Source organism: Egretta garzetta, unplaced genomic scaffold, assembly GCF_000687185.1.
Source record: "Egretta garzetta isolate BGI_Z169 unplaced genomic scaffold, ASM68718v1 scaffold34, whole genome shotgun sequence".
NCBI classification, from domain to species: domain Eukaryota; kingdom Metazoa; phylum Chordata; class Aves; order Pelecaniformes; family Ardeidae; genus Egretta; species Egretta garzetta.
Genome location: NW_009259586.1, coordinates 214,250 through 239,488, shown reverse-complemented (window position 1 = coordinate 239,488; position 25,239 = coordinate 214,250). Strand labels below are relative to the sequence as shown.

Here is a 25,239-nt window from a genome sequence, read left to right as displayed (position 1 = left end):
TGGTGTTTAATGTCCAAAACATTTTTTTTAGAGAGAAACATAATGGCCTCAGCCAAGCCATTGAATCTGATCCTTTGTGCTCATGAAGATTTGTACAATGCATCTATCAATTAATATCCGTTTGGGTTTCAGAATTATTTGGGTTGGAAATGATGCAGCAAGAGTTCTTTGTCCTTTCAAAGAAAAGATGAAAACGTCTATAACTTTCTCCCAGCCCATATGGAAAGAGCAGACATTGGGAGTCTGTACTACCAGATGTCTTAAAATTGAACTCCTAGCCTCACAAGTTAAAAAGGGCAGATCTTACGGGGCAGGTCTTTCTCAAGTTGCCGTGAGAAATATAATGGGGTAGAGATGGCAGAGCTTTTCACCGTGATTTATTAAAACTGGGCTTGTAAAGTAAAAAGCTTGTGGCTTTTTATTTGGAACTAATAATCCGATCGGTGTTCTCTCCTGATCAGCTTTAGGATGTCCCTGTAGACCAGTGATTTTGCAAGTAGAAGAGGCACGTTTTGTACACTCAGTTGATATTTGTTCTTGTCAGAAAGATCTCTGCCTTCTTGCCTTCTCTTTATGGAACAACAGATGAATACCAGTATTCTAAGAAATGGGTTTAACAGATCACAAAAATTTGGCTTAAATTTTTCCTAGTTAAAAATTAAGAAAAAAAATTAAAACCCTAAGCTAAAAGTGACTTTTGTAGTATCAGTGCACTTTTTTAAAAACGCGGGAATATTGTAAGTTAAGTAATTAGAAATAGTGACTTTGAGAATAGACACACAGAGCTAGGAGTTAATTTTTTGCCCTGCATGTATTCACATATTTTCCCCCCTTTTTTTTGGAATCAGAGTTAGTTTGGCTGCAGAAAATGTTTGGTGTATGAACTCTGCTGCTGCCGCAGTAAGGCAGTATGCTGACTTGTTCCCATACATTTGAGAGCGAGCAAAACGTCAGCTTCTGCAAACAGTTGCAGCAGAAGCACAATAAGCACCCGTAATCTCTTCAGTTTGATAAACCGTGTATTTGTGTAGCTTGATAAAGTGGAGGCTTAAGGTTTCCTTCCTGCACTGGGATTCGTCACACTGGAATTCAGAACTCGTGCATTGAGATCAAACCAGTATTGAGCCACAGTCTTCTGAAGTGTCTTACAGGCACGTTGCTTAGTGGCACTACACCCTCAGCTTTGTGCAGCTTTTGCCAATTAATCACTTTTGGTCCTTCCAACAAATGAACTGCAGAAAGGAGAAAATCATAGAGGAGTGGAGCAGCTGTCTAAGGGCTCCCTCTGTACAACAGCCTTTCCTTGCTCTGCAAAAATCCACGGGCACAGAGCCACACTAAACAGTAAGTGTTCAGCCACATCTGCAGAAAATCCATGGGAGGGCATGTGGAAAGTTGGCACAACTTTTGGTGGAAGGAAGTGGGAAGAAAGAAAATCATTAGCTAAGGCTAACCAGGATTCATAGACTTGAGGTCGTCTTATCTGTGGAAGTTCTTCTTTCCCCCTTCTGCTGTTTTAACCACTTCTCTGAGTAATCTGAACTTTTTCCATGACTGCAGACTTGGAATGGAATATTTTTGAGCTGTCAACTCAAGAGATGTTTTTCTCTGCTTTTGGTCTGTTTGAAACTTCTGGGCAGGTGACTGGGCAGGTTAGGACGCAAGTAATTCCAGCGCTATCAGAGGAGTGCTTCACTGCCGTTCATCTCATTCCTCGTACTTGCTCAGCACCGAAAGTGTTGTTAGATGATGTATTCCTCTTGCTAATTTAGTTAATTTACCATTGATTCCAGTAGAGCTTGATGAAGTATGTCAGCTGGAGATTAGTCCCAGGTGCCTGAGTTGACCTTAGCTTTATCAGCTGCTTTCAATACTGTAACCATGAAGCACTTACAAGTTTTCTGGTTCCTCCCATGATTGATAGACCAATTCTAAAGTGGCTTTCCTCCTCGTTTGTGATCCAAGAGGATAATGCCATGCAGCTGTCCACAGCATGATGCTCTTGTGGTGAATACTCTGATGCTCTGTTGGCTTATTACCAACCCGAATGTTTATTAAAATGGCAGTTGTGTTTTGCAGGCTTGCCAACTCACTAATACATGGTTCTGCATTTTCCTCTCCTCTAAGTACCTTGAGCAGAATTCAAAAGTCTCTTAATGCTCAGGTGAGACTGAGTTATTTTAGAAGAGCTTTAACTGGGGGTGTATAGAGTGGTGAAGACTGGCAGTACCTGTTGGCTGGTAGAAATAAGCTTTTAGCCGTTGGCAGAGGTGGATGGTTGTTTTGAGTGTGGTTTTGGTGAACTTTCCTGGAGTTCTTGTCAGTTCCTAGGTGCGTAAGGGACAGGCTGGTGAAGAAAATCTTTCCACCTGGCCTCATGACCCCTTCTGGTGTGTTCCCAGTATGCTGTCGCTGATCTTCATCGCTTGGGTATGGGCATGCTGAAGGGTATCTTCCTCAGGACTGTATGTTAAGATTACTCAAAAGATTGTGTGAGTTCCTAGCCCCATCTGAGGCTAATGGAAGCCTTCACATATTTAGGGGCCAGGGCTTGACCAGTGGAATTTTTTTGAACTAAATTTAGCATCTGCTGCTGTGTGATGTTGGGGTTCTGCAGAGGTTATTGAGGATGTTTGAGCTGCTTGTTCAGAGACTGAAGTTAGGGTATAGGTTGGCCTGTCTGGGGGAAGGGTGCTCACCAAATTTCTTAAATATGTTTTTGTTTAAAAAAAGAAACAACAAAACCCATCTTCCTTTGCAGGGTGGGGGTTAATGGCTGGGGACAAGCTCTCTACTGTTGATCACCTTGAGAAACCCTCCAGAGTGGGCCAGGTCGTTGGTGTGTGCCACCCGAGTGGCACTGCCCCTTCATCAGACGAATGAAACTGGAAGGAAAGGAACGTGCCGTGTAAGCTTGAATCGCTAAAGTCAGCATCGTATCAGCACGTTGAGCTGTATTCCCTTTTTGCTCCTCAAACTGCAGTCCATGTAATATATTGTTGGTCTCCAGCTATGCAAGAACACTGCTGGTCATTTTTTCCAATCTTGCTTAATCTGCTTTGAAACCGAGAGCACTTAAGCTCCAGTTGTTGAATAATTCTCGATTGTAGGGACCGTGGCAGCAATGAAGTGTTTCACTAACTTTTAAGCTTTTTAATGTGAAAAATGTGGGACATTCTCATGGGTTGGAAATCGTGTTACAATTAAAACTAGATAGTTCGGTCCTGCTTTTTGGATTGAGTTTTCTATAATTTGAGGAGGAATGAGTTTATATGTCCTGCGCAGCCTGCTAGACATCTAAGGAATTTCAGTATTTCTTTGAAGGCGCTTGCGGTGGAGCGGGGCAATTCTGCTCAGCCTCGCTCCCAGCAAAGCCGAACAATTCGGTGATTTTTCTCCTGGGGACAAAATGACATTAGCCATTTATAATCATCGCTTTAAATCGCCTTAGAGCTGGGGCTGTCTTGTAGGCAGGTTTTGAGAAATGAGGTTTTTTTCTTTCGAAGGTGCTTGGGAAACTTCTGCTGGGACTCCCAAGTGACGGGGCCTTTGTCCGGGAGGAAGGAGCCGGCCTTGGAGGGTTATCCATCAGCGTGCTGCGGCATCCTTCACAGCCCCAGTTCATCAAAGAGACGTTCGCAGCCCCGTCTCACTGGCCAGCCCGGGGTCGGGCAGTCGTGATGTATTGTTGAGCTGACGGATGGCATGCAAGCCGAGGGTGGATTTATGGGGAGCACCTCTTGTGAGTAAACCCTTAGTAGGCAATGCACTGGCTTTTAAGAGAGTCCTCCTGTAGATGCATTAACTACGATTGCTTTCAAGGTTGTGAAAATGGCTGAGAATTGATTTTTTTCTCATGGAAGGAAGGTGTATATCTGGGTCAAGGTGGCTGTGACCCAAGTAGATGGGATGCTGCCTCACTCTTATTTTTTGAGTGGGACTAAGGCCTGGTTCTTTGGTACCCAAACGGATTACATTACTAAGATGGGTCCACCGTTTAAGAAATGTAGGAGTTGTAAAGGTCAAGTAGATCTTAAAGTGGCAACAGCTGCATGGAGTATAACTTAAGTGGGTTTTTGGTTTGTTTTTTTTTTTTTTTGAGAAATGGGCTGGAAACCTAAACTTGCAATATTTAGTAGCCAGGCGGTGTTTTACGGGGAATTGCTATACCTTCTACGCGAGTGTAATTATGGCAACTGCTGTGTGTTTGTAATTAAAGCTCTATGGAAAAGTATTGCAATGGCGTACAAACTTGGGAAACATTAGAGCAACCAAAAGAAAGCAGGGGTGAATATTATGAAGAATTTCTGAAGGCAGTATTTTAAAAATCCTGCTCAGATTTTGGAAAAAGGGAAAACAAACAAATGTGGAGTCTGGAATAGCTTCAGTCCTTTCATTTTCTGCTCTAAGTTTGCAGAAAACAAACATATCACAACAGGAAAAGTGCTTTGATTGGCAGGGTTTGCTATACGAATGTAAGTAGCCTTCCAGTCTCCTAGTGCTCCGGGCTTTCCTAGGGGTGCAGGATTTATGATTATTTTATCTAATAGCCGTAGTTCCTTGCTTTCTCTCCAAGTCAAGTCTGTAGAAAAACCAGTTTGATGACATTGTCCCTGTAACTTGAAGATTTTGCTGGAAGTTTTGATGGTCTGGCCTAGAAGTCTCTATGTTTGTGTTGCTAGAGCACTCGGATTTTGGATTTGAATAAAAATAAGCGATGATTACAAGCACAAGGAGCTGGTGCGTGCCATGTATGGCAACGCTGACTTCAGTGGATGCTGCAAATTGGAGGCAACCTCTTAGAGTTCTTACAAGGAGGGTTGTTGTGGGGTTTTATTTTTTATATTAATGTCCATTTGATAACTGGGTAACTGTGGTCTGCTTCAAACACCGTAACTAAAAGGAAAGGTCACTTGTTGGGAGTAAAGGGGAGGAACGAATGACCTGGCTTTTACACTTGAATACTTCTGGTGAAGGAGGCTGTTATCTCCTTCCAGATAAGTGGGGAAGGATACTCAAAATGCTATATCACGTGAATATAGTTATTGCCTGCCTTATATCACTGCGCGTTCTCAACACATCTGGACTGAGAGTAGTTCCAGTAACATTAAAGCGTACTATTTTGGTTGGCACACTGATGCTGTGGTATATGCCAATTAGTAATGGCTCTTGGAAACCAGCTGCTTTAAAACTCTCCCTGAACTATTCCCCAGAGAAATTATTCAATTAAGTACAGCTAAAATTAATGTCCATGGGTTTTGTTCGAATAAAACAAAATAAGCAGCTGGAAAAGGGAAAACTTCTCAGTGTGTGCTTTTAAAATAACAGCTCTAACTAATAAATGTGTTTGCTGGAATTGATACCGCTGTTTGTTTTCTCAGTGTTGCTCTTTGGCTGTGAGTGATCTGATGAGGGCTACCACAGCGGACAGCCTGGGACGGTTCTTTGTCACTACGCTGTATGTTCAAACCACCATCTGCTGCCTCCAGACCTCTTTCGAGAGGATGAAGTGTTCTCCGTTGCTCGAGGGTATCAAAGTTTGACCCAGATATAATCTCATATATTTTGGGATGGATGAATGAGGCTGCTTGGCTGCGGTGTGAAGGGTGGTGTGTGGTGGAAACGATGGTCCTGGGCATGTCCTCTTAGTCCTTGGAGCAGATGGCAAGGTTTTCTGTAGCAGAACAAGTAGCTGCTGCTTGTTTCAAAGCTTTTTAAAGATGCTGAAGGCTTTGTGAACCAGTGGGAAAGGGTTACGCTGCTGGTCCTTGGCCTTCGGAGCTGGGCAGGTCTTTGCTTCCCCAATGCCAGGTGGAGATTGTAGGACTCAGAGGAGTTTGTTCTTTCCAGTCTGTGCATTTTTCACCCCCAGGAACTTGGGGAACCAGGAGCAGTCCTGGGCCTGCAGGAGTTCTTCCTCTGCAGGGATTCCTCGGGGCAGACAGCTGGCATGGCCGGAGCCTGAAGGGAGTTTCCGTGTTGGGAGAAGGAGGACCTTCTGCTGCGATAGCGCATGCATCAAGTGCCTCAGGCTACTAACCCAACCTTGGAGGGCAGGCTGGGGCTGCTGACCAGCTTTGTGGGGGAGAAGAGCTGTCCTTCCCTGCCTGCTCTCCTGGACACAAACCAAGGTTGCCAGGTCCTGCTCTACTCTGCCTGGAGATGCTGCAGCCCAGCTGCCCTCCGCTTTGGCAGCAGAGCAGTGCAGAAACAGGGAAGGGCGACCAATGTCTTCATGCTGCCCGGACCCCAGCAGAGCTGCAGGGAAAGCAGCAGGAGGTGAGATCCCCTCTTGCCTCCCTGTAGCACTGGGACTGCTATGAACACATGGCACATTGTAAAACGTTAAGAGGTCTTCTGAACCTGGCTGTCTTCAAGGACCATCAAGCCCCCATGGATTAGAACAGCTAAAGAGCGAGACAGCTGAAACTGAGAGGAACAATTTGGTTTGCTCCTATGGAGAAGTCAATATTTTTGGTTGTTTTAATACTTATATGAAGTTCTGCCAAAGAAGAGATTAAATGTCATAAGTTAAATTTGGGAGGGTGGCGGGAAGAATCTTGGTCTTTGCTTGAAATGCAAAACCCATCAGAGCAGAAAGTGTTGGTATCCGGGTGTCCTGAGCAGCACAGAGCTTGGATCAGCATGAACAACAGTGGGATTTTGGGTATTACCTTGGAGTCGAACAGCAAGGAGAAGCCCATGACTGCACTAACGCATTGCCTGTGGCATAAAGGCTGCAAAACCTGGGCACGCCTAGCAGTGATGGAGAGGAATTAAGATTCTTGGCTTTATGGTTTTTTACTGTGTTTTTCTCTTTTCACTCTGCCTTGACATTACAGCTGGCACATCGTGCTAAGGTTCTTTAGGTTTCTGATGTACTTACATTAGTTGCAATCTTCATTTCATACCACTGGCATTTTGAACAATGCTTGCTTTCTTATTAACATGTAATTATGGGGTTTGGATGTATAGAGGTTGGCATTCAATATATGATTCATTTCTTTGGTATCCAGCTCTTCTCCTGAGGCACCAGGGACCTGAAGGAGGGAGGGAAAGCTTGCTTGGCTTCTCCACTAAATTCCAGCCTTATTGTAATTTTTTTGCGTAGCATAAAATGTTATGGATTTTAGTTCTGTATATGTTTTTCTTAAGGCTGACTGCAGTCTTCCATGACTCACAGTGGGGTATACCGTGGAGATGCATTACTCATTGATAAATACTATTGAGTGATCTGTAAATTCAAATCCATGGAAAATCCAAACAATTCCAAGGAAATATTTGGTCAGCAACGCTGTTCTGCTAAACTGTGACCAAACCCCAGATTTGTTTCTCTCTGCCTGTGCTGTGTTTCATGTGGCCGTTTTCACTTGGCCTTTGGGTTTCTTACTTCGCAGACAGAATGAGGGCGACCTGAAGGTGGAGTTGCCAAAACTGAATGAGGCTTTTTATGTGTTTTAAATAAAACAGAAAATCAATTAGTGTAGAGTCGTGTATGAAAGCAGAACTCTGGCTGGACAAGAGCCTGATATAGGTGTTCATATTTCCTAGGGACTCCATATATGGTTAAGGAGATAATTAAAAAAAAAAAATGCCATGCTTTCAGAAAGTAGATGCAGCTGTGTGGGGCATGGGTAGGAACAGGGAGATGTGGTAGGATGGAAAGGCAACCAGATCGTTTCCCTGCTCTTGAGTGGAAAGAGTAGGAAAAAAACAAGATGGTTTCCTGCAAAACAAAACATAGTGTTCCTTGAAATGGCCCAGCTCTCCATCTCCACTGCTACCTGGCTCTCAGTCCCTTAGTGGACTGCTTCACGTCTTACCATAATGAGTTGTCTTTCTCTCTCATGAGCTCTTTAACTGGAGAAGGATGCTGGGGTTTGGTGGCTTGGTTCATGGTGCCCTGGTGACGAGAGCATGACAGCGTGCATAGCTGTTGGGTAGGATTGTCTCCTCCATGTCCATGTGCTGTACTTCATGTTGTGACTTGTAATGTCCTAAGTTTTATGCCTTTTTTGATTAAAACGTGCAGCACTGATGAATGCTTCGCAACTGTGGTGTAGCCTGCTGCTGTTTAGTCCCTGCAGAGAAAGATACAATATTAATTTTGTGTCTTTAGTATGATCTCATGACCTAGCAGTTGACTTGCTCCTCTGTCTTTGGCATTGGTGGAGCAGAGCGGGGCTGACTGGGCACTGGTGGGGTCTTAGCACTGAGGTCAGAAAGAGTGGAAAGATGGAGTGGCTGAACAGTCTGGAAAAGGGGCTTTTGCTCTCTGGAAACGTTTGGGCTTCTCATTTTGTTGTCAAAACTGAGAATTTCATTTGCGAGCTGAAACCTGGTTATTCGCTTCAAGTGGATCAGGGATGTGTTTCAGCATAAAGGGCATCATCAAGGAGGTGAAACGCTGAAGGTGCAGGCATGCAGAGCGCTCTGGGATGTACTGTTTTTATCATTTGTCAAATGGTTTTCCAGTGGAAACTGTTCCCTTGGAAAACTTCTGACCAGCTGTAGAAAGACTTGATGGCTGAGTTGACACAGAAGATGGGGCTGCCAGAGAAGTCCGATTTCAAACCCATAGGAAGCATTGTTAGAAATGTCAACAGAGAAGTTGGGAATATGGGAAAGGCAGATGGTGGTTGTGATGGAGGACCTGTGCTCTCTGTGTTACTGCTGCTCAACAGGACTGTGGTCAAATCCAGTGCCCGAAGCTTGCGGCCTTTTTGAGGGGGAATAGAGGAGAAAAGCAAAAGGATCTGTTTGGACACAGCAGATTGCTCCAGCACCTGGCTGGGGTTCAGCTCGGGGTTTGCTTTCCCATCCTGTATGAGCCCTTAGTGCCAGAGACCAGCTGTAGCGTGATGTATGGCCGTTTCCCGGGGAGATGACTTATGGCTCTAATGGGTGGGATTCCCATCTCATGGGAGGCTCTGAAATTATCCATGTCCTGGCTGGAGAGAAGCAGAACCAACTTTTTTAGGGAAGGCATCAGTGTTTTTAGGAATTAAACTGGCACGTTTCTCATTTTCATTGCAGCGGCAAAGTCTTTGAAGGAAAAGGGATATGAAAAATGACCTTTTTTCCTGAGAAATTCCTAGGATTACATATAATTTCTACTTAATTTTTTATCATCTATCTTCTATTAGTGTCCTTCGCATAAATCTTTATTTTTCTAGCTATAAGCAGATGTGATTTGTAAGATGTATATAAATACACCCTTACCGCTGCTACCAGGTTGTTGTGCCATTGCAATTTCAGGAAAGGTTCTTATGCTCTGGTAGTTGCTTTTAGCACAGTCCTGAACGCACGCACGTGCATGTGGATGGAGCCCAGAAGGTGGTAGCAGCAAAATGCGATGCTAGTGTGGCTTAAAATGCAAGGATTTAATTCAGAGAGATTATAAAGATCATCTTTCTTGACCTTTTAATGTATCATTTGAGATTGCGAAGCCAAGCATGATGGAGCGGAGTGGAAGGTGCTTAGGAGCCAGGATCCAGGGTTCAGACCAGTTGCTTTACTTTTCATTTCATTAAAACTTTGAAAAGAAATATTTGACACTTATGTGCTCGCATCTCTGAGTAGTCTTGTGCTGATCTGGGTCAATCAATGGATTCTTGATTCTTTAGAAGTTGGCTGTAGGCACTGATAGTGCTTCAGCTCGCTGTGACCAGTGAAGCAAGTCAATGAGCAAAATTTTTTTTTAAATGCTTTGTGTTCAGCTTAGAAGCTTTTATTTTCTGGCTGTGATAGCTGATGCAGTGACAAGTTCAGATCTCATTAAGTGATTTTTGTATCTGTTTTTGTGGGCAAAAATATGTTTTAAGTTTAATGCAGAATATTAAACAAACCCAAAATGTATTTGGTGGTTTGTTTGGGTTTTTTGTTGTTTTGTTTTTTTTTTTTAAATAAACAGAAGGAACTTGTCCTCACTTTGCTCATGCTTTCCCCAGTAAACACCTCTCTTCTCCCCAGGAGCAGCAGCCTGGCTGCTCTGCATTGCTCCAAAACACGGGATCAAAAACTGCTCCCCGTGCCCTCTCCATTGCAGGTCCCGTAACCAGAGGAGCAAGGGCAGGACTGCAGCTGGGCTTGTGTCCACAAACTGGAGACCTTCTATGACTTTAGTCCTGGTTTAAGGTATGCACGTATCAATCTCAAATCTGTAAAGCTCACTGCTATTTTTGCCGTGTGGTATATACTGGGCTTCTGAAGGAATCCTGCCCTTTTGAGGGCTCCAGCCGAAATGTTATAGCTTTGATCACCAGGAAAAGCATCCAGATTTGTAGAGATGGGTCTGTGTTTTGCTGCTGCAGCCTCGCAGGAATGAGGTGAGGAGACTTGGTAATGCCCACACACCTTCTTACCGAAAGCTGCTGCTTTCGAGCTTGGTGTGTTTGGCTGCCCCATCTGCTGGTGAGCTCAAAGCCAGCGTACCTGCCCAGCTGGCTGCAACCCCAGCAAAGGGACAAGCAAGGCTGCGACACCGGTTTTCAAGCAGAAGTCCCTGCTGGTATAGGAGGTCCTGTCTGAGCTCATCTCCAACAGATGAGCAACCTTCAAACTTCTCCCACTTTGGCTGGGCTTAAATTACTCGGATTTTAATACCAGGGTTGTGCAGTGGGTTTTATCTTCTGCTTCAAGATCCTGCTTCACTGAAAGAAGACCTTGGCTAAATTTGCATTAGCGGTTTAAATGTGGTTTGCAGTGCAGTGTTACAGAAACGTCCTTTGTAAGGTCACCGGCAGCCCTTCAGCAGTCAGCATGAGCTTTTCCTGTCTGCTCCCTTGCAATGGGGGAACCTTGCTCCTTCCCCTCTTTTGGGTTTCTCTCTGGGTTTTTTTTTTTTTTTTTAACTTGCTCTTTGTGTAGTCAGGCAAATGGAAGGTGGTAGAAAATTTTTCACCGTGAATGTAATTGCTAGCTTGAAGGGCAAAAGGGGTTGCGGGTGGGTCATCAGTCAGAAGAGGTGGTCCTCGGGAACCTACTGCGAGCTACTGTAGGACTGTCAGTGCTCTAAAGACTTGCTTAGCTGTGGAGTTAGTTTGGCAGCAGCTCTGCCTACCTTAGAGTTGAGAACTGGTAATGAATTTCTGCCTTACACAGCATGGATTTCCATGGTTTCCTTTGCTTTAGAGTGGGGAGAAATTTTTTAATATACATGAAGTCAAGAGCTGCTCAGAACCTGAGTGTCACCTCAACAGCCTGTTGATGGGACTGGAGGGGTGGGTGTTCCTCTGCAGGATGTTGGTGGTTGCACAGGCACCCTGGCCTGGGGGACCTGCTGGCTCTGGCTTTGGATTCAGCTGGTGATGGCGTAAGAACCTCCCGGTGCTTTCTCCCCACGGCAGCCCCAGCACAGCAGTGGAGGGAAGGACCCTGCTCAGACCTCGTGGTTGTGCCATGCACGCCCCTACACTTCTCCTGGTCTTGCCTGCATGTTACATCAAAGGACTGGTTCCTTGCTGAGCTTTGGGCTGCATGCTTGGCCACTCCCCTGAAACGGGACCGTGTCAAGAGACATACAGACATAGAGGAACACTTCTCCCAAGCTGTACAGTCCGGTTCTCTGGTTCAGAAATGGCTCCTGCTGGTTGGTCTGACAGGAGAATGGCTTGTGCAGGGGGGTGGGAAAGGAGAGGCTCTAGATATGATCCCAATTGCGATTTCTTGGGCTTTGAAATGATGACAGAAAATTTTCCTGCTCGCATTTGTTCTTGTTCAGCTGCAGCTTGTTCACCAGGATGTTTTTCAAGGAGGGTCTGGTCAGTGTTGGCAAAGGAAAGTCTCTGATTTCCCAAGCATGCTTATCACTTTGTCCTTGACAACGATGGGAACTTGCAGCACTTTTTTTTTTTTTCATTTAGAGGCAAACATGAGAAAACCTGCCTTTGCTGGCAGCATTGTACGGGTTTTCCTGTGTGCTGAATCACGCAAGACAGATAAAGGTTCTCCAAAATGTTGTTGGCTTTGCAGATGTTGGACCTGGGAAAGTTGGGTGGGAGGGGAAGGAGAATTAATATCTGAACTATGAACTGAACAAATCTTGCAGTTCAAATAAAGTACCTGCCATTGCTTGGGAAAATGTGTTTTGGGGTAGGATGAACAATTAAATCTTGATTTTAAACAACTTCGGAGAGTTTGTGTCTGGAATAGAGCAGTATTGGTGGGGTGATGTTGCTTAACCACGGGAGTGGTTAAGATCTATATGATAGACTTGAGGCTGTGCATGCAGGAGCAGTTGATGTTTGCCCTCTGTCCTCCCTTCGTGTGAGTCCTTAGATGGTTTAGGCTGCGGGACATGAATCAGGACCTCATGTTTTAAAAAATATATGAATTTTCAAAGTACAAGAATTTTTAGATGTTGGTATCTTTTTACGTAGGGATTTGCCGGAGATGATGGAGTGCTTGTGGGGCAGACTTAAAAGCACGTGTTAGAAGGATGATACTTAAATCTCCCAACTCTCTGGGAGAGTAAAACCCCTGTGCTACGAATGCCTTTGAAAACTCCCTTTGCGTCTTCAGAACTCTGATTATTTTTTTATTTGTTTTCTGTCATCCATATGTACAATCTAACTGGTTTTATCTCCAGATCTAGAGCAATGCCTACTACTTGGTGAGATTTGAGGACATAGCTGCCAACACCTTTTGCTGCAGGAAGGTGAATTGTGGAGGAAACCATTCCCTTTCAAGGGCTGGTGTAAAAGTGCTGGCCGACAGAGGTGTACAGATGTTCTTGAGAAGCTGCAAGAGCTAACGTCACATACTGGCACTTGCCTTGCAAGCGCAAAGTTTTATTCTCGTGTCCCAGGGGAGTTTTGGAAGTACTAGGAATGCCCTCTTCCACGTCATCCCTTTTCCTAGGAGAGATATTTGGGAAATTGCTTATTTGAAGGAATACAGTGAAAATGATACAGGCTAACTAATAAGGGCCCTGTCCTGTTGATGGCATTTGTTTTCCTTAACCCACAGCCAGCCTGCATCCAGGGTTATGATGCATAAAAATGAACAGGATATCAGTATCTCTCGCTAACTATGCACTCTAACTTTTGCTTACAGTCTGTTAAACCCGGACGTTTCAGCAGTGCTGCAGGGGAGAGACGCGGTGCTAGGATCTGCTTGGGTACAAAGGACTGGCACGGCTGCTCTCCCTGACCTGATCTCAAAAGGCAGACGAGATTTATTAAGACAGTGATCAATAGCGAGGGAAGTGCTAGAAGTGTAACCAGAGCAAAGATACTTTGTGATAGCATTCAGCTTTTGGCTGCTGTCCTCCTCCTGATTTATCATGCACAAAAAAAAAAGCTGTTCCTACCTGCAGAGTAGAAATCAACTCAAATGCAGAGTATTCATACACCCAGCAAGAAGCACTGGCTACGTATTTCAAGAAAATTAGAGCGTAACAGGCAGCAAGAAGGAAATCTGGTGCCTGAATGTGGCTTTTCATTTTCAGCATTAAAAAAACCCAACCCAACAACCACTCTTGGTGTAAGCCTTGTACTTGGTCTGATTTCCCTGACAGAATTTAAGTAATCGGTAGCATGAGGTTGAGGATGTGTGGGCTTGAAATTTTCCTTTCCCCTCTATTAAAAATAGATTTAAAAGAAATTTTGCTCACTTTTCCTTTTCCCAGAGGATCATTTGAGCTGCAGGCAGAACTGCTGTCCATACACCGCAGGAATTGAACCAAGGCGGGACTTTGACTGTATCCTCCATGGTTGCTTGGTTGGGCCTGCGCCGAATGCTCTCAAAAGCATTTATGAGGCTAGTGATTCTGAATGTGGTTTAATGACTGTGTAACAGCCGAGGGTTGAGATGCTGTTCCAAGGACTGAAATTTCAGATCTCCTATAGCATGTGCACTCATTCTCTTACTTTGGCTAGTGTTTTGTGGTGGCCATCATTTTATACTCTGTGGCTACCTAGACTGATCCTGCAGTTTCAGACTGTGCTTTTATCCTCCACTCTTGCAGCAGAGACATGCACCAAATTGGAAGTCAAATTGTGTAATATTTCCCAGGATTTGGACCTTTCAGTGCACACGAAGCACTGGTCCATCATGCTGGAAGGCAGAAGAATCCAGCTGGTTTCCATTTGGGAGCTTCTAGCAGGAACATGCTTGTTGAGCAGTGATGCTGCGGGGCTCAGAGATTAATGCTTGTGTGTTTCTTTCCCCAGAGATCATAGACGACCTCACTAACCTGGTTGAAAACACAGACGACAAGCTTCGCAACCAGACGCGGCATGTGAAGATGGTGGATAAGAAGTCAACATCCTGTGGTAGGAAATGGCTTGAGCACATACCCTGCCCTGTTACTAAATGATGAGGAACCAGCCTGGCACTCAGAGCTGTGTGCAGTGTGCTCCCCCCAAGGGCAGCTAATTTTAAAAGTTAAAAACCCCCATCTCTCCAAACTGAAACGCCACCTGAGCTGCTGTTGCAGGTTTGACTCACTGAGCATGCCGTGTGTTGATACAGTTAACTACCTTAAGCCATTTGACTCTAGCATTGTGCAATATTCTGAGTGGAAATTGTAGAACTGTATGAAATGAGTGTGGTACTGTTAATTAGGTTTAAAAAAAACTTGCTAGCTACCAGCTCTCACAAACTGCTCACAGCAGGGATTGATGCCACAGGGACATTTCTGGTGGTGTCCTGCAGGAATGTGGTCTCAACCAAAGTGGCATTCACACTCTGCCAGACACAAAATCCTTGCTGGTGACTCCTCAAGCTACGTGCAAGCTGGTAAAGCTCATTTGGACTCCCTTTCTGTGTAGCCAAAGCGAGGTTATACATCTCAAGGGAGAGAATGCAGGTCTCCTCTGCAGGATGAAGAGCTAGGGATTTGATAGCAATGACCATGGGAGGATGCTGTGGGTGACAGCAGAAAACATCTGTACCTTGAGGGTGAGCGACGTGGGGGGGCTGTCCCTGGGGAGGTGGTAGTAGCGAGGTGCTTCTGGAAATAGCATCCCCACTTCTGGTGTCTGTGATTCGTTTTTGGCGCTCCAGAGGACTCAAAGTGCTAACAAGAATAATTTCTGCTCTGTAAAAATTTGACTTATAGCCAGAAGTTAATGAAATTTGGCTTATGTAATTTAGTATAGAGAAAGTTGAGAGCTGACTTGGTCACACATCTGGGTGGAGAAAAGGTTTCTGGCTGGTGGGGAGCTTTTATTCTGTATAGTGGTGATCTAACAGCAAAGTGACCGAGCTCAGACTGGCAGTGAGACATTTTTCAAGCACTGAAGATATATTTCATCAGTGATAACTTTTTGAAAGCTTGGTTGATATAGGTTGATGGAAATCTGTGGCCTCTCCTGGACGTTAGAGTTGTCTTGTCAGAGGTGTTTGTCTCCAATTTCTCTCGTACCAGCTACAGATAGAACTAAAGGCATGACTGCAGAGTTCATGCCTGACTATTTTAGATCTTTCATGTCGATGCAGGATCGATTTAATCTCAAAATAATTGCATTTGAATGGTGCCAAGTACCCCTGTGTGCCTTTGGAGTCTCCCCTTAATTTCTGTGGTTTAATTTTCTGCACTAGTATGGGGAAGGATGATGCGAAATGCCTGCGCAGGGCAGGCATGAATCCCCCTTCATACAGGACAGCTTCTCCCTCCTTATGTATTTCTCCCCCTTTTTAGGCTCCTCAAGCAAACGCAGCCCCCAGACAAGGTTGCTGGAGCATGAGCCTGTCTCTTTAACTGGAAGCCCATGCTGGCTGTGCTGGGGAATTTGAGAGGAGGAGGAGGAGGATGGGAGAGGCGAAGGCTGGGAGGATCCAGGGCTGGATTCCTTGGGGGTGACCTCTCTCACCCTTTCCACATTGACAAACATTTTTCTGCAAGGGGTGGTGGGAAGCGCTGCCTCTCAGTGCCATTCCCTCTGCTCCAATGGGTCTTCCTGTGTTTGCATAACAATTTGGGCATATGTAAACACGGTATTGCCTCAGATAGCTGCTCTGCCCTGCCTGAGCCTGAGTTTTAGAACAATAACGCTGGAAGACGCAGCCTTTAATGGCATTCTTCCCATCCCTTTTCCACCCCTATCCCTGGCGCTGAAAATTAACTAGCGTATTAAGACCAGAAAAACCCTCCGTGTACGTACAATTATTCCTTGAACAAAGCCAAGCAGTGGGAACACTGGCACCTGCTAGGTAATTTTTTCAAAGTACTTTTTTTCATCCCTCCAACATTTCATTTAAATTGATAAAATCTTTGTAACTCTTTGTTTTCTGCCCTGTTACTTTGGATTTAAACTGGAGTGAATTGCTCAGGCTTCTCCCTTGCCTGGGATGCAGATGAGTGCTTGGACCCCATCTCTGCAATATTCCAGCATGTGCCTGTTTCCATGTTTTTGCCTCATTTTTGAAATCATAATGGTTTTTTATTTTTATTTTTCTGGTGAGTGCCTGTACTGGAACGACTGGCTGTGGATACCAGCAGAGTAGCCTGGCGTGAATAGTGGAATAATCACCCTTTTACGAGCAAGAATGTAACGCATTAATGGGTGTGTCTTTGTTAGCAGCCAGTATAACAATAAAATCAAAGTATTGCTGATGAAATCCAACTTTAATCAATATTTCAACGTCTTGTTCTCATGCAAACATCGTTTCAAGCCTTGGTGCTTGTTTCCAGCCACTGGTGTGATTTATGCCACAGCCAACCTTCCCTCGGTGCTACCTGCTGAGCGCAGGCATCGCTGGGCACAGGAGCGTCGGAGAGAGCAGTGTCTGCACCTCTGGCCGTGCTCAGTCCTGGCAGAAACTTTCAGGTTGTTTCGGGTGGGTGGTTTTATTTGCAGCTTATTTGCAATGTTGTTTCTCTGCTGACTCAAGAGCTGCTAACAATCCCACCCCTTGCTTCTTGCCCAGCGAAAGCTGCCCCGGCCGGAGCCCGTCTCCCTTGGTGGCCCTGGGCAGCCCCACACTGGTGTCAGTGGGAACTCCCAGCAGAAGAATAATCGTGGGATATACTTAAATCTGCTGCATTTATGAAATTATTGTTGAAAATCATCAGCCATTTGCGGGCAAATATTTGCATGCTGCTTGGCGTTGTTTTATTTCTTTTCAGCATATGCAGGGCGTTTAGGAGGGATGTTAGGACATAGATATTTCTTAGATTTCCAGAATTTGCACTGAGCTTTCACCAAAATGTACACGCAAATCAATAACCAAATGTTAGGCTCTCTTTACCAAATTTGCTGTGGGAATGCCTGCATGCACAGCCCTGACTTTTCCGTTTTACCACTGGTTCTCTTGGGATTTTTTGTCCCTACCCTTTCCCAGTTTCCATACCTTTAGTGGGTTTTTTGTGCATAGTAACCCTCAGTAACCATTTCTCCCTAACGTTTAACTAGAGATGTTAACCCTCAGAATGCCCTCTTAAGAACCTAATTTAAAAATAAACAAAGAAATGAAAGTATAAATCAGGTTGAGATGCTGGGGGGAGGAAAACAAATTTGCTCCAAACCTTGAGCTGGAACCACCTGATGATACGGCTGCAGTACCTTCATGACTGATTCCTTCAGTGGTTTTGGTTTTCCTGGGTGGAGATAGTCTAACTGTGATCCCATCCGTTCCAATTGGAAAAGATTTCCACATTTTCCAAAAATTTTCAAAATTTCCAATTTTGGGAAAACAAAAAATAAATTGTTTAAGGGAAAATGCGTGCCCTGGAAAGAGAGCTGCTGCATTGCTGTCAGACTCTCAGCAACTCTGTTGTTTGCGTTCACTGCGCAGCTCCTGTGTGGTTTTTAAACCTCTCTTGCCCTGAGCGGGCTCCAGCATCTGCTCATCCCTTGGTGTCCTCAGCACCCGTCCTGAGCACAGCCTGCCAGCACCAAACCTGGCCGTCTGCTTGCAGTCCCCGGGCTTTGGCAGCTCGAGCACGGGCTGGCCCATTGCCTCGGGTCACCCATCTCGAGTGGGTGCAGCTTTTGTGGGGGTCCCAAAACACCCACTATGCAGTATGAACCTGCGAGTTTATTTCTGTTCATCATCAGGCTTGCGCATGCAGTGTTAGTCAGGAGTCTGCAAGGAGTCTGTGGTTCTTTCTCCCAAACCCAATGGGGTTGCAGTTGGCCTCATCATAGAGAGAAGAAATTCTGTCGTTGTCCACAGCTACATCTTGGTGCTTTTTGGTAGATTTTCCCCATCCTTAACTTTTGTAAACTTATTTCTTCTTTTACCTAATGACTTATAAGTAGGCAGCTCCCTGCAGAGAGAATGGTTGAACCAGACTTTTTTTGTGGTAAGAGCGATATACCGGGATTTCAGTAACACAGGACATGGCTGGGAGCGTAAGGAGCAGATGCGACGTATGCAGAGGCGATTGCAGGCAAGCTTGTGATGCATGGCATCAGAAATGTTCTTCAGGTCCTGCTAAACTATACCATGGACTGGGGGGAGCTGGGGGATTGGTGTGGTCCTGCTCCTGATCCTACCCAGGTCACGCTTTTTCGTGGCTCTCCTGTAGCCGAGGAGAAAGGCTGGTTTCCTGGGGCAGCAGCATAGAAGATCGTCGTGACTTTCTCATAGTAAAGGCTAAAAACAAGCAAAAAAAGAGCAAACTCACTTTTGACAGGCGTGTCCGTCCCCTTCCAAGCCACGTGAGGGAAGTAGACCTCGTCTCTGCAGTTATCACTGCATGCCTTCCTCTAACCTTCCAGATAAACGAGGAAAATGAGAAGCAGCCACCAAATACACCGTGCTAGGCCAATAGCTCTGTCCTGTAAAATCATATACAACTGCAAAGTGGTGGCTGAGCAAGTTTTTTTTTTTTCCGTCTTTCATTTTCTCCTATTCCACAAGATGGCATTGCAATCTAATCGCCTTCCTCCCACCCCAGGTAGATGCTCTCGTCTCCCCTTTGCCTTCTGATGGAGGCTTTTGGAGCTGCCAAAAGCAGGGTGTAGACTACTGTAAAGTTAGCCAGTACCAGGTAGCTTTTTTTTATCTTAGGAAATCACCAAAGTACCTGAATTAAAGACAGAGCTTTGCCAAACCTATTAATTTGACTTTTCGGAAGGTTTAATTTGTTTTAAAACAGAGTGGCTTGGATTATATAAGGTTTCCTCTAGAAAATAATGATTCATGCAGGCTGGGGCCTTTTTCTGCCAGATTCTACTATCACTATCTTCTAAGTTATGGTTATTTTTGCCATGGATTTAATTTGCTTTATAAATTATGGGTGGCAGTTACTCAGGTTTGTTCCTCTGACGTACGCTGTGTGTTTAGATGAGCAAGTCCCGATCCGTTTATTTTTTTCTCACTGGAGTGGAGAAGCTGCTGTCCTGTGCCATTAAATCAACCTTTCCTGCAATCTGACTCTCGGAGAACTTACACTGATATTCCTCCCCAGTGCTGCTCCAACGACTGTGCTGGCTCTGAGTCACCTGTCCATGCCTCTATGGGATGAGTTTTCTTGGCCTGGCAAGTTAGATATTTTCCTGATTTTTTAAATTTTTTTTTTCCTTCCTTCAGTTTCTTCCATTTTTAGCAATTACATGATGAAAAGTTTGTTCTGAGCTGTTACCCCTGTGAGAAAGCTTTGAAAAGAAACTTAGCTGAAGAATGAGGAATCTGTTGGTTAAACTGGGCTCATTGCTGCTGTCTTTACCGACCGCCGGTGTCTTAAATGCATCAGCACTTCACTCCTACCAGGACCAGAGCAGCCCAGTGGGGTGGCCAAGGGACAGCTGTCGGTGCTTGAACGGAAGATGAAGTTTTATTTGGGCTTTTCTGCCTCCTCGTTCCCTTCTCCTACAGCCCTCGCTTGCCGCCAGACAGCCTGCCAGGAAATACCAGGAGTCCAACAGCTCTTGCTGCAGATTTTAGCTTTCCACTAGGTCTTGCTACCTTGTGTATTGTCTTCCCCTGTGCTGTAGTTCTCGTCTAAGCTCCCTGAGTGTTTTCTTCCTCTCGTACAGCTCATTTTCCTTCACCATGAGAGTGCAGGTTAGTTGCAGCTGGGGGAAGCGGAGGTCTGCCGGAGGTGGGCCTGGTTCTGGGAGGAACCGCGGGGTTCGCAGCCCCGTTGTGTGTGCATGCCTGTGCTCTTCCTCCCACCTTGCCCCACTGACTTCTGAACCCGTTGGCTAATTGAAGCTGAAATTAGTTGGAGATGGAGGTCGCAAAGATAAGAAGTTACTAGGAGCTTACTTGGGCATCTGTCCTCATTAGAGAGACCCAATTAACGGCCCCAATGAGGAGGGGGAGGGCAGTGTGAGCTCAAGTTTCATTAGACATCAGAGAAGCCTCAAAGCAGATTAGCTTAGGGACAGAGTAGGAAATGTTCCTTCATTAATTATGTTAATAGAACAACTTTTAAACAGACGGGTCCAGAAACTTCAGCACTTTGCTAATCTAAGACTTCCAGTTCATTTGTTGTCTTAGCATCTTGTTTCCCCTTAATACGAAACATCTTTTTGCTCCGTTACCTCTGAGCCCCCCAGATGAGGAGCTCATGGGATGACCAACTGTGTGAATGAAACATCTCAAAGTGTGCTTTCCCATTCAGCAAAAACACTGTGGGGAAAAAAAAAGTCACTCAGGGTGCTGAGATGCTGCCTTTGCTGGAGGCGCGGACTCAGCAGCCTGGTCCTCACTCCCCCAGTGCCTTTGTACCCTCCACCCAGCTCGTGTCCCCGTGCCGCCACCCCCTACTCCTCACACATGCTACATTCACAACTTAAGTATTTGGCTTAAAATTGCTCCTTCTGAGATGTTGAAATGGATTCAACTGATGAAAGAGGATGGACCTAAGCAGTCATAAACAGGTTTCTTGTTTGTTTGTTTTTTTTAAAAAAAGGTGTTTTGGAGCTGCTCTATGAATTTCTTTCCAGGTGAGGAGCATGGCGTTTGCTGGTGGTGTCAGCTCTGTGTTTGTTTAGCAGGAAAGGATGGGAAGAGCCTTCTGGGTCATAGGATCCCTTCAAGATAAATTTCTGAGAACAAGCTTGTTTTTTCCCCCCCATTACTCCTATTGCAAGGCTGCAATGGTCATAAACTTATTTCCAGCCTAGGCTTGTCAGGGATACTTCATGGTGCCCACGTGCAACCCTTGTTCTGGTGTCTTGAATAGTTCTTTCCCCTTTTTTCTTTTACCCTCCCAAATGTCTGTGTCTAAGAGATCACCCAGTGTTTCCTCCCAGCTTTTCTTTTGTGGGGCTGAACAAGCGTCTTTACATTTTAATCTCTTAAATTAATCTCTCTGTTTTCTGATAAGCCCTTTTTTACACTTCTTCCTACTTAAACTTTTTTTTTTTAATCATGAGAACCAACCACAGCATCCCCGGAGCCTGCTCATGATGGCTTGCCCGCTGGCTCCAGCACTTCTCTGGCTGCAGGCAATATTTCAATTGCAGCATGTTGGTGCTTCAGTCGGTTTTGTTTTGAGCTGTTTGCTTGGGCCTTTCTCATTCTTGAACATTTTTTACCTGAGTTCATTTTCTTTCCAACTTGTAGCAAAAGCTATTGTTTGTCCCAAGTGCATGCCTTTCTCTTTCATCCCATTGAATTTCAAGCTTCCTCCATTCGTCTTCAAAGTTACCCATTTTTTTCCTATATGCCGTCCCAGGTTTCCTCTGCTCTGATGCTGCTTTCCAACTTTGTGTCATCAGCAAATTTCATTAGCATGCTTACTTTTTGTGCCAAGGTCATTAATAAAAATATTTAATAAGATCAGTCTCCTGACCGTTCCTTGAGGAGCTCTGCCGGTGACCTCCATCCATTCCAATCCTTCTTTCAACGCTGCTTCGCCTTTCACCAGTTTCCTGGCCTTACAGTTCTGCTAATCCCCATCTTTTTAATTTAATAATTTCCCACATGGCACCATATCACGTGCTTTGCTGAAGTCTGCGTGGAGGGGATCTATCACACTTCCTTTGTCTAGAAAATTCATTATCTTCTCCGGCTAACCTGATTAGCTCTGATCTGATTTCCCTTCCGTATGGTCCCGTTGTTTTCTACCCTGTTTACCATTTACTTTCACATTCTGCTCAGTCTTTCTTGAGTTTGCGCTAGAGCCTCCATCCTGCTGAGGTTAATCGGACAGGCTTGTGGTTGCTCACAATGCTTTTTTTCCCTTCCATGGTGCGGTTGTGTGGATGCGGTGTGGTTGTGCAGATGCTGTGGTTCCTCTCCAGTGCTGGAGAAACGGCCACGGCTCAGTCCACTTAGTTTTGGGATATGTATCCCAGATAACGTTCAGTTTGAAGGGCAAGACCTGGAGCTCTGTGTGCATCCGTCATCCTGGCTTCGTTAACCGACTTGGTTCATTTAATGATAGCGTCCCCCGTGGCACCGAGACCCTCCAGAACCACTTCAGTCTTCTCCATCCTCCCACCAAGCCCAGTGATCACTTGTCAGGGTCTTCTGCACTTGTGCCACCTCTTCCCGGCTGCGGTGACCCCCCGAGTATCTCCCTGGATAACTTTTGCAGATAGAGATGCAAGTGAAATGGTTTGCTTAAGGCTGCACAGCAAGTACAGTATAAGTAAGGGGGAAGGGATGATCACAAGCTGATCAGCATGAAGTGAGGTGGGGAAGACTTACTCAGCAGCAATATACTGACGAGGGGGCTGCTTTTCAGGTGGTGATGTGGATGTGTAGGCATCGAGATTGCAAAATATTTGGCTGTTCAGTAGCTGAGCCCTAAATTTAAGGACACCCCAAATGATGGTAGAGGGAGCTGGGGAGCGGCATTTCTGGGGCCCAGTTGTGAGACACGAATCGGGCACAGGTTCAAGTCCGCAGCTATGAAATGGCATCCCTCCCCATTAGGAGACAGAGTAAGGGAGAAGAGGGGGGGGCACGGATAGGAGAGCAAAAGGCAGTAGACATCTTCTTAATTACATTTGCATATGCAGCTGTTCAAACAGACTGAAGTTCATCAATGCTTGTTCATACCTATCGGGAGATTTAGAGCAGCTGTTGTCAACCCACGGAGCAGGATTGTACAAATCTGGTGGTAAAATAAGTCCCTGGGCACCCTGCTCACCCAAGCTGTCCATCACTCCAAAAGGGCAAGCAATTAGTTGTATTTGAATATCCACAAAAAAATTGGAATTGTGTGAAATATCCAAGGGCGACTGCTTACAGCTTGGTTTCCAAGGATGCATGTTGCAGAATTAAATCATTAATTTATATTTCTGAAAATGGTGCTGAAATGTGTTAATTTGTACATTACCAAAGAGGCTCAAACTCGCCTCCTTCTGCCTTTTCTTTCCTAACATGCTCAGTGACAAAATAATTGCTCTGCCCAATCTGGAGTTGAAATACAACGGTGTTCTGGCTTGGGGATTTCGTGCCACGTTAAAACTAAATTAGGGGGGAAATTATCTGGGTTAACTGTTTTATTAATTCTTACGACTTTGAAATTCTGCCTTAATCTTTGCCTCTCAAATACCCAAGCAAGCCATTTCTAGCCTCTCTTCATCTTGCTACCCCTAAATCTACCCCAACCAAAGATGCTGTCCTGAGCACAATGCAGCTGCAAGCGCAGTGCCCAGGCAGAGAGAAGGTCCAGCATCTGGAATCCTGCTTCAGAGGCTCTGGGCGCTTGAGGGGCACAACAATACACAGAGGATGTGGTCAATGGAGAAACAAATTTGCTAGGGACCAAGTGGTTATGCTGTCTCTTCAGGGCTTTCCGAGATGCATTGAGGATGTTGATCCCACCAGAAATTGGGGATATAAATCAACAAGGGCTGTGATCTCAAATCTTTCTTGTTTTGCAAAAATACAGTAGGATTCCCGCAATCGTGCTAACTCTGGCTGGAGGAAAACTGTCTTTGGGCAAATGGGAAGAGCAATAAGAAACCCCTGCACTTGAGGGGGTGGCTTCTCGGGTCTGATGGGGGATGGCCAAAGTCTCTGGTGTTTTTTTTAAAAAAAAAAAAAAAGTATTTACTTAAGGTGAAAATCAAATATGTTCATACAGCATACATCTTGAAGCATTCAAATAGCAGGAGTTAGGCTCCAGCAGGAGTGTTAATCAGAGCACGTTGCACATCTGGGATTGGTGGTTTCCTTTTGGGAAAGCAGATGGGAGCCGTGCGTTGAGTCATGCCAACAAGCTGCGTCTGCAGGAACGGTTGTAACCGAGGAGTGTTCGTGCTCCAGAGCCATGTTTGGTGCTGCTGAGAGCAGCTCAGCCTTGTCTTGGGGCTGTGGGGCTTGGATGGCAAAAGCCCCACGGAGATTTTTCAGAAGCACCAGCAGGGAGCCAGGTTTGGGTGCTGTTTTGCACAGTGGGGTGCAGCTGCAGTCGCTGGTAGGTGCTGTCCTGCTGCCTGCCTCGAGGGGCACCTCGCACTCATGTCCCTGGGGCGAGCTGCAGAGCAAGTGGGGGTTTCTTCTGGATCAGTCTGCAAGAGCAGCTTGAGCTGTTGCTGCAGGATCGCCAGACCCCTTTGACACCTCCCTCCAGCTAGGACTCCAGGGGGAAAAAAGCTTCTTAACTGACTTAAGCTCGTAAGAGATCATACAGCTACGGAAAGGGCAGTTTCATGTCTGGCAACGATGAGTTGGGTTGGACTCGCTGCCACAAGCTGGTCCAACCATGTGTGCTGCCTCTAGAAGGTGCTTCACCGCCCTCCTTTTGGTGGAACGTGCAGTCACAGCCTAATATGCTTCTCCAAACTCACAACCACATGAAGTGGGGTTTTAAGATAGGAGCTTAATAAACCAGCCCCAGTTTTAACACTGTATTTAAATGTAGTTTTTGCAGTCCGTGACTTTGGCATTGCTCTTAATGTGGCTTGAAGGAGTGAGTGCAGCCCTGGTGAACATAGCCTTTAAGGTAGCTTTAGCGTGGGCTAGCTGTCTGCTTGTCCAAGGCTTCAGGTAGGTTTTGCATCCTTTGCTCAGTGTCACGCTGCCAGGTGTCACACGGAGGGGATAGACACAGGGCTCACGTTGATGCTGTTGTACTGGTGTTGGATCTTATGGCCTCAAGTTGCACCAGGGCAGGTTTAGATTAGATATTAGGAAAAATTTCTTCACTAAGAGGGTTATCAGGCACTGGAATGGGCTGCCCAGGGAAGTGGTCGAGTCCCCATCCCTGGTAGTATTTAAAAGATGGGCAAATGAGGTGCTTGGAGACGTGGTTTAGTGGTGGACAGGTATGGTTGGACTTGTTGATCTTAAAGGTCTTTTCCAACCAAATGATGCTATGATCTAGGGTTTGCAGTGACTCCTAAAACTTTGTGGTGAAAGCAGAGATGCGTCACTAGA

The 25,239-nt window shown here is 45.4% G+C and overlaps 1 protein-coding gene across 1 annotated transcript in view; it reads left to right on the top strand.

The window, feature by feature from the left end:
• Nucleotides 1–25,239, top strand: part of STX8 (syntaxin 8) — a 102,926-nt gene that overhangs the window by 49,872 nt on the left and 27,815 nt on the right. Inside the window, exon 4 of the mRNA XM_035893272.1 lies at nt 14,175–14,276. Coding sequence (XP_035749165.1) covers nt 14,175–14,276 — 102 coding nt within the window. The remainder of the gene's footprint in view (nt 1–14,174; nt 14,277–25,239) is intronic.